General features: G+C 45.1%; 1 protein-coding gene across 1 annotated transcript in view; it reads right to left on the bottom strand.

Moving 5' to 3' along the window:
• LOC126279091 (cholinesterase 1-like) overlaps positions 1-15,629 on the bottom strand; it is a 349,591-nt gene that overhangs the window by 13,056 nt on the left and 320,906 nt on the right. Inside the window, exons 10-11 of the mRNA XM_049979555.1 lie at positions 536-653; positions 288-408 (exon numbers count right to left, since the gene is read on the bottom strand). Of these exons, the coding sequence (XP_049835512.1) occupies positions 288-408; positions 536-653 (239 nt within the window). The remainder of the gene's footprint in view (positions 1-287; positions 409-535; positions 654-15,629) is intronic.

The following is a 15,629-nucleotide window of genomic DNA, read 5'->3' as shown; positions in this document are numbered from 1 at the left end:
TCTCATATGACTATGTTTGTCTGTAACTCTCTCGGCTGAAGAGTGGCGTTATGTGCCGCTGCCAGCCAGCTCAATTTTGGGGAGTGAAATAACAATAAAGAAAAAAATTGGAGGTTTTTTATAACATTTGGATCATTCCAAAAGATGTTTGTTTCTTGTGGAGATCGCCTGTTTTCATTTTATACGATGTAATGCTAACCTGAAGATGAGAGCAGGTTTCTGTCGAAATTAGTAATTCGATTAAAGGTCTTAAAATCAAGTAAGGTTGGTTTTCATAAAAAACTTACCCATACATGATGAAGTTCGCGTGCAGATGAACGAGCCTCCTCGAAACCTTTTCATCTTCTTCAGACAACCTGAAGTCCGACCTGGGTGAAAGGTACAGCACATCCATACCATGTTCGACAGCTGAAACACAGAGTTTATCCAGAACTGTGTTAAACATGATCAGTGTGTGGAACATGAGTTTGAGGTATCATGTGAAACTCTGAAACTACGACGAAAATGTGTGACCTACTTGTGAAAAAACCCTTACCTTGATTCGGGAAACGGCCCACATGATTTAGCGTGTACACATACGTCCTTCCACCGTGGTTTGTGTTGCAGTTGGCTGACTTTATCATGGGACCTTTAAATTTAGCCGCACCGATGAACTGAAACACAGAAAGCGACGAATATGTCTGTGTTGATTGTGTCGGTAGGCACAAACGTAATTAAGCTACAAGATCACGAACTACAAAACTTTCTAGGCACATTCTATCAGATCTTTAAGCCAGTTATCTTAAGGGTTTATATGGGTTCAGATTATGCTGGAGTGTTTCCAGCAGGCAGTATCAGAGCTAATAATCTGACCTATGTTAGTGCTCCATCTGCAATGAAGAATATTTTGTTCTGACACAGTATACCCAGAAGAGCTTTTGACCAAGTTTAAAGCAGGCCATGCCCTGGATAATGTATGAAGGCTAGTCGGAAAGTAAGGTCACGAAATGGAAACGAGTGCGAAAATCCCATGACGCTCTGCAGACGTGTGTTGGACAGTTTTTCTGGTATGCCAGTCGATCATGTCACTTCGCTCTTTTCAGTTCTGAGAGCAAACGACCACGTAAAAATATCTAGAAAGTAGCGTCTCCCGCCAAGTGTGAGTGCCTGCGAGAGATTTCGCCTGATTTCATTCATCCCATACAAAGTAACTGTCACGCATTTCCTTCTTCGTGACAATTCTTGGCTGCACCCTGCAGGGGCAACGAGGACGCTCTTGCAGCGTTTTCGATGGGAAATGTTGGATCGCCCTCCATACAGCCCGGACTTGGTCCCCTCTGATTTTCATTTCTGCTCACATGAATCGTCGCCTATGAAGACAACATTTTTGCACAGACAAGATGCAGATCGATGCAGTATATTGGCAAAAAGCACAGGGGGCTGCCTTCTATGACGAGGGTACTGGAAAGTTGGTGCAATGTTACGACAGATACCTCAATCGGAGCGGCGACTACGTAGAGAAGTAGCTGGAAGGTATAGCGAACTGCTGCAAATAGAACATTTTGATTTTCTCTACGGTTTCCATTTCACGACCAATCGGACCTTAATTTCCGAACAGTCCTAGTATGTCAAGTAAGGTGAAAGCATTGCAATGATTCACGTTGGACTGAATGTAGTATTCGTAAAACAATGACAGATTAAAGATTGATGCAGATTAGCTTCAAATGAAAACAGGGGGAGACTGAAGGTCAAAATTTAACAGTAAATCACACATCTGTAAATCTAATCCCTCTGTCGCAAAGAGTTTTTGAAATTACTCCAGAAAATTCAGGTTCCCTGCCCAACAGCTTAGAGAACTGAAAAGTTCTGAGTCGAGTTCCTTCATCAAAGAAGACGCAGTAAATATTCCAGAATTCGAATCAAGAACAGCTATCAACATAAGTAACTGAGAAGTAGATATCCTCAGAGTAGTGAAGCAGCAAAACAAAAAGCAAATCTTTCGCTGTAGACTGTACACAGGTAGGTTCCTTTCAGCGCATGCTGACGCAACAGCTCCATACTTAACAATCATATACAACCGCTCCCACGACGGAAGATCCGTACCAGAAGACTGGAAAGTTGCACAGGTCACATCAATATCCAAGAAAGGAAGAAAGGCAATATGAGTAATTCATTAAATTAAAGCCCCGGATCATTTATGTTGATATGCAGCGGGCTTTTGGAATATACACTGATGCTCATAAATTAAGGATAATTGTAGAATGTGGTGGCACACAACGTGGCACTAGACAAAACTAGTGCTAATAGCATAGGGATTACACGCGACACAGATCTGTAAGTCCACAGTGTTGATTATAAGTTGGGAAAACGGTCTCGAAACAAATGCGCTACAAAATGCCACTGTTTCCTGCGCATGTACTCCAACATCAATATGGGATATGATCACTATGCACACGTCCACAGGCCGCACAACGGGTTGGTATACTCTGGCTCAGGTGGTCGAGCAGCTCCTGGGGTGTAGCCTCCCATTCTTGCACCAGTGCCTGCCGGAGCTCCTGAAGTGTAGTAAGGGTTTGAAGACGTGAAGCGATACGTCGACCGACAGCATCCCAGACGTGCTCGATCGGTTGTAGGTCTGGAGAACAGGCAGGCCACTCCATTCACCTATCTTCTGTTTCGAGGTAGTCCTCCACGATGGCAGCTCGGTGGGGCCGTGGATTATCATCCTCAGGGGCAAGGTGGGGCCACCTGCACCCCTGAAAAGGTGTACATACTGGTGCAGAGTGACGTCCGATACACCGGGCCTGTTACAGTTCCTCTGTCAAAGTCATGGAGGGCTGTACGTGCACCAATCATAATCCCACCCCACACCATCAAACCACGACCTCCATGCAGGTCCCTTTCAAGGACATTAAGGGGTTGGTATCTGGTTCCTGGTTCACGCCAGATGAAAATTCGGCAAGAATTACTGTTCAGACTATACCTGGACTCGTCCGTGAACATAACCTGGGACCACTGTTCCAATGACCATGTACTGTGTTCTTGACACCAGGCTTTACTGGCTCTTCTGTGACCAGGAATCAGTGGAATGTACCTTGCAGGTCTCCGGGCGAATAAACCAAGTCTGTTCAGTCGTCTGTAGACTGTGTGTCTGGAGACAACTGTTCCAGTGTCTGCGGTAAGGTCCCGAGCAAGGCTACCTGCAGCACTCTGTGGCCGTCTGCGGGCACTGATGGTGAGATATCGGTCTTCTAGTGGTGTTATACGCTTTGGACGTCCCGTACTGTAGCGCCTGGATACGTTTCCTGTCTGCTGGAATCGTTGTCATAATCTTGAGATCACACTTTGTGGCACACGGAGGGCCCGTGCTACAATCTGCTGTGTGTGACCAGCTTCCAGTCGGCCTGGTATTCTACCCCTCAAAACGTCATCAATATGTGTTCTTTGAGCCATTTTCAATACACAGTCACCATTAGCACGTCTGAAAGCGTCTGCACCCTTACTCGCTTCACCGTACTCTAACATGCACCAACACTCCTCTGCGTATGTGGACTGCTGCCAGCGCCACCCTGCGACGACCGCAGGTCAAATGCACCGCATGGTCATATCTCGAGGTGATTGAAACCCGCAAACCGCCCGCCAGAGCGTTGTTTCACCATGTATCAGCATTCTCCTTAATTTATGAGCATGAGTGTGTATTGTATTTCAACATTATGAATTACCTCGAACAGAACGGTCTATTGACATGCAGTCAACACGCATTTCGAAAATATCGTTCCTGTGAAACACTACTATCTCTCTGCTCATACGGAGTGTTGAGTACTATCGGCAAAGGGTTTCAAATTGATTCCTTATTTCTAGGTTTCCAGAAGGCTTTTGACACTGTACCTCACAAGTGGCTTGCAATCAAATCGCGTGCTTATGGAATAGCGTCTCAGTTATGCGATTGGATTCGTGATTTCCTGTCGGAGATGTCAGAGTTCGTAGCAATTGATGTAAACTCTTCAAGTAAAACAGAAGTGATTACTAATACTCTCCAAGGTAGTGTTATAGGCTCTCCGTTGTTCCTTATCTACAAACGATTTAGGAGACAATCTGAGCCGCCGTCTTAAGTTGTTGATGCTGTCGTTTATCGAGCGGTAAAGTCATGAGAATTTCAGAACTAACTACAAATAAGTTATCTGAACAGTGCAAAAATTGGCAATAGGTCCTAAATAATGAAAAAGTGTGAGGTCATCCACATGAGTGTTAAAAGGAATCCGTTAAACTTTGAATACACGAGAAATCAATCAGATCTAAAGGCCGTAAATGCAACTAAATACCTAGGAATTATAGTTACGAACAACTTAAATTGGAAAGAATACATAGAAAATGTTGTGGGGGAGTCAAGCCAAAGACTGCGATTTATTGGCAGAACACTTAGAAAATGTAACAGATCTACTGAAGAGGCTGCATACACTGCGATTGTCCACCCTCTTTTGGACTGCGGGTGTGGGATCCTTACCAGGTAGGATTAACGGAGTACATCGAGAAAGTTCGAAGAAGGGCAGGACGTTTTGTATTATCAAGAAATAGGGGGAGATTGTCACAGACATGATACAGGATTTGGGGTGGACATAACTAAAAGAAAGGTGTTTTGTGTTGCGGCGGGGTCTGCTCACGAAATTTCAATCACTAACTTTCTTCTCCGAATGAGAAAATATTTTGTTGACACCGACTTACATAGGGAGAAACGATCATAGCAGCAAAATGAGGGTAGTCAGGCTCGCTCGCACATAAAGATATAGGTGTTCGTTTTTCCCGCACGCTGTTCGAGAGTGGAATAACAAAGAATTATCGCGAAGGTGGTTCGATGAACCGTCTGCCAGACAATTAAATGTGATTTACAGCATAGCCATGTAGATGTAGGTGTAGAAGAAGTAAGAAAATTAAAAGCCTAAATGATAGGTTCTGAGTTTCACAATTGTTTTTCCGATAACTGTCACCTTACGGTATCACCACCTGACCGTCATTTTCATTTAGAAATCGGGAACTGGTTAGGAAAAATCTTGTATTAAATCGGAGAAATCTAGGCCTGCGCTGTTGCCATCAACCGAAAATGAGTGTATTAGAAATTTACTTTCGGAACTTAACGTTCTTTTCGCGAAATCTTGTTATATTATTTAATGACTAACTATTCCATGTAGATAGCAACCATTCTGAAATCTCCATTGCGCAGTTAACGCGTTAAAACAAAAGAATAGGGGTGGGCAGAGATATTTGCCTTCGTCTTCTCAAATGAAATATCCAGGCGTTCCCCTCAATCGATAAACCACATAAATTGGGAAGAGAATTTGTACACCATTCCTCTCAAATGCGAGTCTTGCGCTTTAATCGCTTCATAGAAAATCATCGTGTGTGGGAAAGTATTCAATAAATTATTTTATTGTCACATCATTTATCAACGAAAGATTTGCGAAAGTTACCCCAATAAAAGAATGTATTTTCTTGCACATTGACTTGCAGAGTATATCCTCTAAATTATTTTTAAAAAATTTGGCAGCTATCAGCTCCTGATTAAGCAACAGGTGACTGTTTATATCAGGATAAAACAGATGTTCCTCAGTGAAGGAAGTTGGAACTGGTGTGCCTCAGGGGTTCGGTCTCAGTTCATTTTTCTTCATCTTTGGAGTAAATAATTTACCCTCTCCTGTAGGAATTAATTTAGTCGTATTCTATTCATGTGAAACATGACTTCTTAATAAACATCATGGCAAAACAAAATTACATCACGTCTGTAACTCTGACAAAGTCAGGAACTAATTCTGAGATTAATTAAAGTTGAAAGACTACAATCTGTCTGGCTTTCCTTTTTCAATTAATAAGCTAACACTGTCTGATCATTGTCGTGACTGGAGATATGAGGAACACATGATCCTCATAGCTTTATTTAACTCTGATTACCGCGCTTGATTCTGAGTATTGTATTTGATAAAAAAAAGTTGCAGATGTTGTCCGAACGAACTTATATTGCTTCGGCCAAGGGAATTCATGGGAAAGTTGCAGTTCGTTTCCACAGGAGTTGTGGAACGGCAAAGGCACACAAGATTGGGAATAACGGGACAGTCCGCTCGCCACTCACACTCAGAGGATTAAGTCACTTTCTGACGCGGATGGCAGAGCCACACGAGTGAGGCTTGAGGGAGTCTCGTGTCACTCAAAGGAAGTTGGGGTTCTCGGAGTTGTTGCTTACAGTATTGTCCGGTGCCCTTCCAATGGGTGTTCGGTCTTAAGGGTTGGCCCACCACCTGATAACATCTGGGGATACATCACTGTTCTTGAAGAAGGCCAGGCCAACTGCTGTAGGAACGGGCCCTGCTGGAGTTCCCGATGAGTTCGTTTGGCGTGTTGGAAATTCTGAGTTGTATAAACAACGGTCTTATTTGCCTCTCGCCTCTTGACATAGGACGAGAATTTCTGCTACAAAGTTTCAGAGGCAGGTGTACCCTGATTGGTCCTCTATTCCGCGGTGGGGACTTATTTACCATTGTCGTACCATTGAACAGATGTAATTAACGTTTTGCCTGATTGGTGTTTGCTGGCGCAAACGGTGGAGTCCGATGTAGAGACGCATGATCGTGGACACACTTTGATCGGTCGTCTTAGAGGTCACTTCACACGCTCGATCGCTGAGGGAGCGACCATTCTGGTGTTCTGCGGTGGGACGTCGTGCTGACGACTTAGCGCCATGCGCAGATTCCGGGCTGGTGCAGATTTCGTGCTGCCCCACATCTTCACGTCCAGCGAGACGACAAGGGACTGGCGACCATACTGTGCAGTAGCGGCTCGTTAGGTGGGAGTTTACCGCTTTATAAGGCTACATCGACACCGCAGTGTCGTTAGGTTCCCGTTACAAAGCTAGGTTATTTTCAGTTTAGTTCGGACAACCCATCACTGCTTAGCCAAATTCAGATTCGTAGTGTTTATTCACGTCACTGAGGGAATATGCAGCTTGAATCCCTTATCCTCCCTGCACATCATACTTGTGCTGGTTACTTTTTTTCATGTTAGGTTCGTTTTTTCAATCTGTTGGTTTTCTTGTGTACAAAGTCGAACTTTTGTAATAAATCACTAGTTTATTTTGATTTGAATTTCATTTAAAGTAGGTAGTGTTCCCTTCATCTCCTTTTCATGGTTTTTAAAATATATTTAACAACTGATTTTATAACAATTCTCTATCTTAGCATCTCAAATTTGGGTCAAATTTCAGATAGCGTATTTCCATTGTGTTAAGTGTATCAACATTGTGTATTCATGTGTTGGAGCCTAGATACACCAGTAACGATTCCTAAGTTCACTCGTGCAGGGTATTGCAAAGTTGCGTAAAGGAAACCAGTACAGTTGTGAGTCAAAATTAAACTGGGAGCAATATATCAGGTATTTCTGCAAGAGAATAGGTCAAGCGTGTCATCTCACGAGGAAACTGAAAGGTGCATTCCGTAACGAATATGTGATACTTTACTCTTTTCCAGTCGCACATCTTCTGTGACACTGATAAGAGGACACTCCTGTTATACCAGTGAAATACAAAAAAATTAGAAAAAGGTAATCAGAATACCGAGCAAATTGAATCCAAGGGACACCGTACTCCCCTCTGTATCAAGTAGAATATGCTGACTGTCATAAACCTATATATCTGTGCAGTATTACTTTATGTCAAAAGCAACTTAAGTGAGTCTGACTCTACAAACATCATTTATCATCACAACACTAGAAGTAAACTGGACTTCGATAACTGTGGAGACTGACTCACAGAGACTCAAGTGAAATAGAGGTTTCAAATTATTTTAATAAAATTCTAAAATCTGTTAGATCCTTGTGATGTAATGTTTTTAAAGTTAACATTCATCATTCGTTGGAGCAACACTAATCTACAGAGTAATAGATCTTTCTTACGTAATACAGATATTAGTTTTTACAATATTGATAAGGAAGTTGGTATTAAATTTTAAGATTTTGCCTCTAAAGAGATCCTTCTATTTAGTTGTTCATTTAAAATCTAAACCTATACAGCTGTAAGGGATCATTGGTTAATGAAAAATCTTGAACCGTGTATCCAGACTCAGGTTATGAGTTGGACTATGCATCTATAAGTCATCCAGCCTGTAGAGATATGGCGCTCGTACAAGCTTTGCAGTGCCCCATGTTTCGTGATTAAAATTCTGTGTTCCGCAGAGCTCAGTCGGAGAAGAGCCAAACGGAATGATGCTGTTAAAGGAAATGCCAGAAGTCTCGTCAACGTCAAAGCGTGCAATACCTACACGTGAGTTCAAACGGACCAGTCAAACTCTCTCCGTAAAATCGGTTTGTTGTACTGAGATATTTCGACTCGCAGGGCATTTTACTAAGACAGTGATGAAAATATGGAGGCACTGGGTAGAAGAGGGTCATACACAGAAAACAATGGTACTGGACCACGCAATGTTAACGCGAACGAGATTACTGCAGGGCCTAACCCATCATACACCTCTGTCACAGTTTTGATGGAATCTAGAGAACTGTAGAGCCTGTGTACGTGTCTGTGTCGACTGTTCAAAACCGTCTGCCTGTTAGTCTGGCGGCGAGCACAGCAGTGGTGTCTCTGTCCCCGTTGCTCCGAAACTACAAACACATCAAAATGCAATGGCGAGGCGAATCTCGTCGCTTGTGTGCAAAATGCAGTGTTTGTAGACGAAATCACAGCTCCGCACTATCGTGTATTGAACAAAATACGAACTTCACATTTATGTCATGATCCAGGACTTACGAGGAGAAGCACAGAAAAAGAAAAAGTAACACCCTCAAAGAAACACCTACAACCGTCCTTATGTTATTCTTTACTGTGTAGCTACCGGTTTCGGCACTTCAGTGTGCCATCTTCAGGCCTTAGTTGATGCTCAAGGGATTATCACAATCCTTATATACGCTGCATCCGTGACCAACATAACTGGTATTATGCAGACTATCTGCGACTGTGATGTCAGCACTCCAACCATCAACTGACAACTCATCTGATAACTGTGCTGAGATCACAGTTACAGATAGTCTACGTAAACGAGTTATGTTGGCCACTGATGTAGCGTATATATGGTCGTGATAACGCGTTCAACATCAAATAAGGCCTGAAGATGGCGCACTGAAACACCGAAACTGGTTGCTACACAATAAATAATATCAGAAGGACGGCTGTAGGCGTTTCATTTTCTTACAATAGTAAACGGCCGTCGTCCCAAAGGCCTCCAGTCAAAAGGGTAGACATACAAAAAATTCAAACGACTGCGTTCAGTGTCACCAGGGTATAATATTCCCTGGCTGTAGTGTTATTGATTCATTTGTCACGTTCATCGCTGTCAAATGGCGTTCAGAGGGACTGTCTATGTGCCCTGTTTCGACCCTGCAGGCAATAACTGAGCTGAGTTTGGAGACGAGCAGTGTTTGCAACATTCATTCTACGTTAAAACCATGCCCCAATGACGAGTATGTACTCCTGCTGAACAGCTTCAGCCATTTGAAAGGGGGCGCGCTGTGGGCCTGTGAGAAGCTGTATGGACGTATCGCTGGATTGCTGTACAAGTTGGGCTCATTGTATCGATGGTGTGTCGCTGCTTTCAAAAGAGATCTGTGGAACATTTCCACACGTGTAGACGAGGTTCCGGACGTCCGCCGTCCGCATAGTACAGAGGCACATCAAGATCGATGTATAGTGCAAGCAGCGGTGGCTGACTGAACATCATCGAGGGACAAATTCCAGGAATATGTTGCACCTGCAGAGTCATCAGGGACCGCTGGGAACCGTCTGCGTGGAGGAAGATTACGATCATTTGTGTCTTTGGGGAGGCTGCCACTGACGGACACCACGACACAATCAAGCGTGGCTACCCTAGTGTCATGAAAGAGTTGACTGGAAAGTGGACCGGCACTCTGTTGTTTTCCGTGATGATAATGTGTTCTGTCTGTATGCGGGTGATGGACGTTCACGCTACTACTGCTACTGTGTGAAATCGTATGAGACTTAACTGCTAAGGTCATCAGTCCCTAAGCTTACACACTACTTAACATAAATTATCCTAAGGACAAACACACACACCCATGCCCGAGGGAGGACTCGAACCTCCGCTGGGACCTACCGCACAGTCCATGACTACAGTGCCCCAGACAGCTCGGCTAATCCGCGCGGCGGACGTTCGCGTGTATTGCGTAAAGCTGGTGAGCTGATTATGTCAGAGTGCATTCGCCCACGATACACAGGTCAGGTCCCATCCCAGGCCTCATAGTATGGAAGGAGGTGGCATCATTTACAACTCGCCGTCACGTCTGGTGTTTCTGCAGGGAAAAGTAACGAGTGCCCGCTACATTGCACCGGCTGTTATCTCTGTGATACTACCATTTTTTCGACAGAGAGGCGATGTGCTGTTTCAGCAGGACAATGCACATCCACAAACGGCTACCGCGACACAAAATGCTCCCCGTGATGTAAGACAACTGTCCTGGCCAGAAAGATCACCAGATCTCTGGCCAATTCAACATGTATGGGACCCGGTGTAGTGGGAATCTTCTCGTTCTCCATGGCCTGAAAGAACCATTGCCAAATTACAACAAAAGTCGCAAGATGCTTGGGACAGTGTCGCAATATGCCATCCGGCACATTTACGATCGTTTGCGTGCTAGAACACACGTCAGCACTGCCGCCAGAGAGTGGTACACAGTGTATTGATGCGACTGTTTGGGCCGTCTTAACTGTGACATGTGTGGTTTCATTTGGCCTGAGTTCGTTATCAAATACGAGTACTCCCACAATGATGAAGTACCTATTTCGGTATATGCCTCTATCCGGCCGGCCGCACTTTCAAACTACGCCGCCGCGATTCCAACAGCAGCCACCGCTGCACGAGGGCGCTGACACGAACAATTACGCCGCTGCCGATCAGATGCAAACATAACCTCTCCGGAACTCCAGCGGCAGGTGAATTTGGGTTCGAACATTCATGAACTCAGCCTTTTATGCTTTTACCAGTTGAATAACATTTACAGACTTTCATAGTGACTAGGGCTTGTGATATACTGAATAATGATTGCGTTGAAGTTTTACTGATTTGTGAATCTGTGTTATGTGTCCATGTGTATAGCACAATACTAACACCTCATCCTCTTTCTGAGCTCAACATCTCACTCATTATAGAGGGATGCTGACTCAGTTTTTCAGGATAGCAAATGGGAAGTTGTGGTACAGGAAATTGCCCAGAAATCACCAGTGTGTGTGTGTTTGAGTGTGTAGTGTTATGAAACAATGCCTGTATACCGTGTGCAGTGACTGATAGTGAGATATGAATGTACAGCGTGGCATTACATTATTTAATAAATTATTTGTAAGAGAAGTATTGTATACCAGGAGAAATCTAATGATTATGTCTAACTAGAAGTCTGTAAATATATGTGTATAGGCGTTAGCTTATTTTATATTGGTCTAAAGTTGTAAATACTTTGACATGTCCTATATCCTTGTAAAATGAGATCTACAGATGAAAACAACAACAACAACAACTACTACTACTACTTCTACTACTATGCATCAACATTCAAAGCTACTGTTAGCAACTGACGCTGCAACTACAGCAATAAAAAGCATTCCGTCTTCAGGCCACAAGTGGCCCATCGGGACCATCCGACCGCCATGTCATCCTCAGCTGAGGATGCAGATGGGAGGAGCGTGTGGTCAGCACACTGCTCTCCCAGTCGTTATGGTGGTTTTCTTGACTGGAACCGCTACTATTCGGTCGAGTAGCTCCTCAATTGACATTACGAGGCAACAGCGCATGGCTGTCAGGAGGGTCACCCATCCAATCGCCCGCCACGCCCGACAGAGCTTAACTTCGGTGATCTGACGGGAACCGGTGTATCGACTGCGGTAAGGCAGTTGCCCACAGCAACAAAGGTGTGTATTATTTTTACTATTTGATATAGTATGTAGACTAAAACAATATCTGATTTCTCTGCTCATAAAGAGCATCTGTTCCTGTATCGACTAAAGAACCATACGGCGTGTAATGAAGTTATGACACCTCTCACGTCACGTGTCACTAAAATGACTTGGTCCTTAAAAGTTTTGCATTTTTACTGGCAGTGTGGACCTCAACATGTTGTTCTTAATGAGAAAAAAAAATCGTCAGATGTGGCAAGGGTAATTCATGGGAGTGTCCAAAGCGAGTACTACATCACCGTTACTTTTTGCATGTAAATGATCAACTGAATAATGTCGAAGAGTCCTTGAGGGTGTTCGTGGGCGATGAAGCTGTTGTTGCAACGCTAGAAGACCAGCCAAATACAGGCGGACCTGCAGGGGATCGGCGTTGGTGCAGAGACTCTCAGTTGACCCTAAACGTAAATAAATGTAAGAAATTGCGTGTAAATGATCGAAGCAATTTGTTACTGTTGATTACCCTATTGATGAAAAATCGCTGGAAACGTAACGACCGTAAAATACCAAGGAGTAAACGTCCGGAGCAACCTACAGTGGGATCGCAACATAAAACTAGTTGCAAAACCGGGTGCCAGTCCCAGATCCATTGGAACAGTCTCGAGGAAACGTAATTCAACAGCGAAAGAAGTGGCTTCAAAATACACTCCTGGAAACTGAAATAAGAACACCGTGAATTCATTGTCCCAGGAAGGGGAAACTTTATTGACACATTCCTGGGGTCAGATACATCACATGATCACACTGACAGAACCACAGGCACATAGACACAGGCAACAGAGCATGCACAATGTCGGCACTTGTACAGTGTATATCCACCTTTCGTAGCAATGCAGGCTGCTATTCTCCCATGGAGACGATCGTAGAGATGCTGGATGTAGTCCTGTGGAACGGCTTGCCATGCCATTTCCACCTGGCGCCTCAGTTGGACCAGCGTTCGTGCTGGACGTGGAGACCGCGTGAGACGACGCTTCATCCAGTCCCAAACATGCTCAATGGGGGACAGATCCGGAGATCTTGCTGGCCAGGGTAGCTGACTTACACCTTCTAGAGCACGTTGGGTGACACGGGATACATGCGGACGTGCATTGTCCTGTTGGAACAGCAAGTTCCCTTGCCGGTCTAGGAATGGTAGAACGATGGGTTCGATGACGGTTTGGATGTACCGTGCACTATTCAGTTTCACCTCGACGATCACCAGAGGTGTACGGCGAGTGTAGGAGATCACTCCCCACACCATGATGCCGGGTGTCGGCCCTGTGTGCCTCGGTCGTATGCAGTCCTGATTGTGGCGCTCACCTGCACGGCGCCAAACACGCATACGACCATCATTGGCACCAAGGCAGAAGCGAATCTCATCGCTGAAGAGGACACGTCTCCATTCGTCCCTCCATTCACGCCTGTCGCGACACCACTGGGGACGGGCTGCACGATGTTGGGGCGTGAGCGGAAGACGGCCTAACGGTGTGCGGGACCGTAGCCCAGCTTCATGCAGACGGTTGCGAATGGTCCTCGCCGATACCCCAGGAGCAACAGTGTCCCTAATTTGCTGGGAAGTGGCGGTGCGGTCCCCTACGGCACTGCGTAGGATCCTACGGTCTTGGCGTGCATCCGTGCGTCGCTGCGGTCCGGTCCCAGGTCGACGGGCACGTGCACCTTCCGCCGACCACTGGCGACAACATCGATGTACTGTGGAGACCTCACGCCCCACGTGTTGAGCAATTCGGCGGTACGTCCATCCGGCCTCCCGCATGCCCACTATACGCCCTCGCTCAAAGTCCGTCAAGTGCACATACGGTTCACGTCCACGCTGTCGCGGCATGCTACCAGTGTTAAAGACTGCGATGGAGCTCCGTATGCCACGGCAAACTGGCTGACACTGACGGCGGCGGTGCACAAATGCTGCGCAGCTAGCGCCATTCGACGGCCAACACCGCGGTTCCTGGTGTGTCCGCTGTGCCGTTCGTGTGATCATTGCTTGTACAGCCCTCTCGCAGTGTCCGGAGCAAGTATGGTGGGTCTGACACACCGGTGTCAATGTGTTCTTTTTTCCATTTCCAGGAGTGTATCTTTAAGAGATACTTGCTACGTCCTCCCAAACAAAACCTCCATCTATTTAAGATTTGGAAGAGCTGCTTGAAACATACAAGGCAGATTTTAGCCTCAACGAACTTAACGTACAGCTCGAAATGCTGTAAACCATTACGACCGATCTACAACTGTGTAACGTGTCATTTATTGAAAGAAAACTTATTGCTGAACTCGGGCGGATTAAAAAACTGTTTGAAGACATTATTTGCGTCATCGTCCTAAGTACGACATATCTAGTGTCCCCAGTGACCTCAGAAGCGTCATTAGGAATCTTTCGAGGACTCATAACTTGCTTCATTCACATCAACAGCGACACAATCGAGACCCGGCCATCCACTCATCGATGTTTCCCAAGACAGAGCTGCGAAAAATAACGTTTTCGAACGTTATGAAAGAATTTGTTTCCTAAACTGTGGAAAGAAAACCTAAGGTTGGAAAATTGTACATAACAGTTTTCAGGCCTATAAAGAAATAAAATAAATTTCTTCTTCTTTTTGAAAGAAACGATGTTTATTTTTTATCAAAGAACAGTGTTCCTAAAACGGCAGTGATGTAATAATAATAATAATAATAATGATATTTTAATGCAGAGTAAATCTGATGTCCAGTTCATATGCGGCCTCACAGCAAAATGTAACTAATGTTCCCCTTGATTTACGACGATTTTGTCTTTAAAATTGAAAAAGTAGTTACCAAATAGGTCATTTTACTGAAATATGAACAGGAGGCGGACAAAAATATGGAACCACCAAAATCATGGCTAGTACGATGTGGGAAGCCCGTTGATATACAAAACGCGTCCTTGAATGGATAAATAAAGGTCCTGTGGTTTTCAAGGACCATTCTTCCTGTAAAACAGCGGCAGGTTCTGGTTACGGTGCTGGAAGTGAACAGCACACCAAAAAGGCTCAATAATACTGAGGTCTCGTGACTGTGGTAGCTGGGGGAAGTGCTGCAGCTCATCCTTATGCACACAAAACCAGTCCTCAACGATGCGAGCTATGTGAACAGGAGCCCTGTCGCCTTGAACACTGCATCACCACTGAAGAAGAAACATTGTAGCGTGGGATAGACTTGATCAGCTAAAATGGTCACATAATCCTTGACAGCAATGCGGTCTTGCAGAGTAACCATGGGACGCATGGAATACCACGACATGGGCGCCCGAATCATCATCCAACACACGCCGTATTTCACTCCTGGGACGTAAAGGTGCCCAGGAGTTGGAAACAGTGTGAAACAAGACTCATCCACCGAGCGAGGGGGCGCAGTGGTTAGCACACTGGACTCGCATTCGGGAAGACGATGGTTTAAACCTGCGTCCGGCCATCCTGATTTAGGTTTCCTGTGGTTTCCCTAAATCACTTCAGGCAAATGCCAGGATGGTTCCTTTGAAAGGACACGGCTGACTTCCTTCCCCACCCTTGTTCCCTAGCCCGATGGGACCAATGACCTCGCCGGCCGGAGTGGCCGAGCACTTCTAGGCACTACAGTCTGGATGGGCGCGACTGCTACGGACGCAGGCTCGAATCCTGCCTCACACATGGATGTGTGTGACGTCCTTAGG

Source organism: Schistocerca gregaria, chromosome 6, assembly GCF_023897955.1.
Source record: "Schistocerca gregaria isolate iqSchGreg1 chromosome 6, iqSchGreg1.2, whole genome shotgun sequence".
Taxonomy (NCBI): Eukaryota; Metazoa; Arthropoda; class Insecta; order Orthoptera; family Acrididae; genus Schistocerca; species Schistocerca gregaria.
Note: the sequence above shows the minus strand (reverse complement) of the source record. Positions and strands in the feature narration are given on the sequence as shown.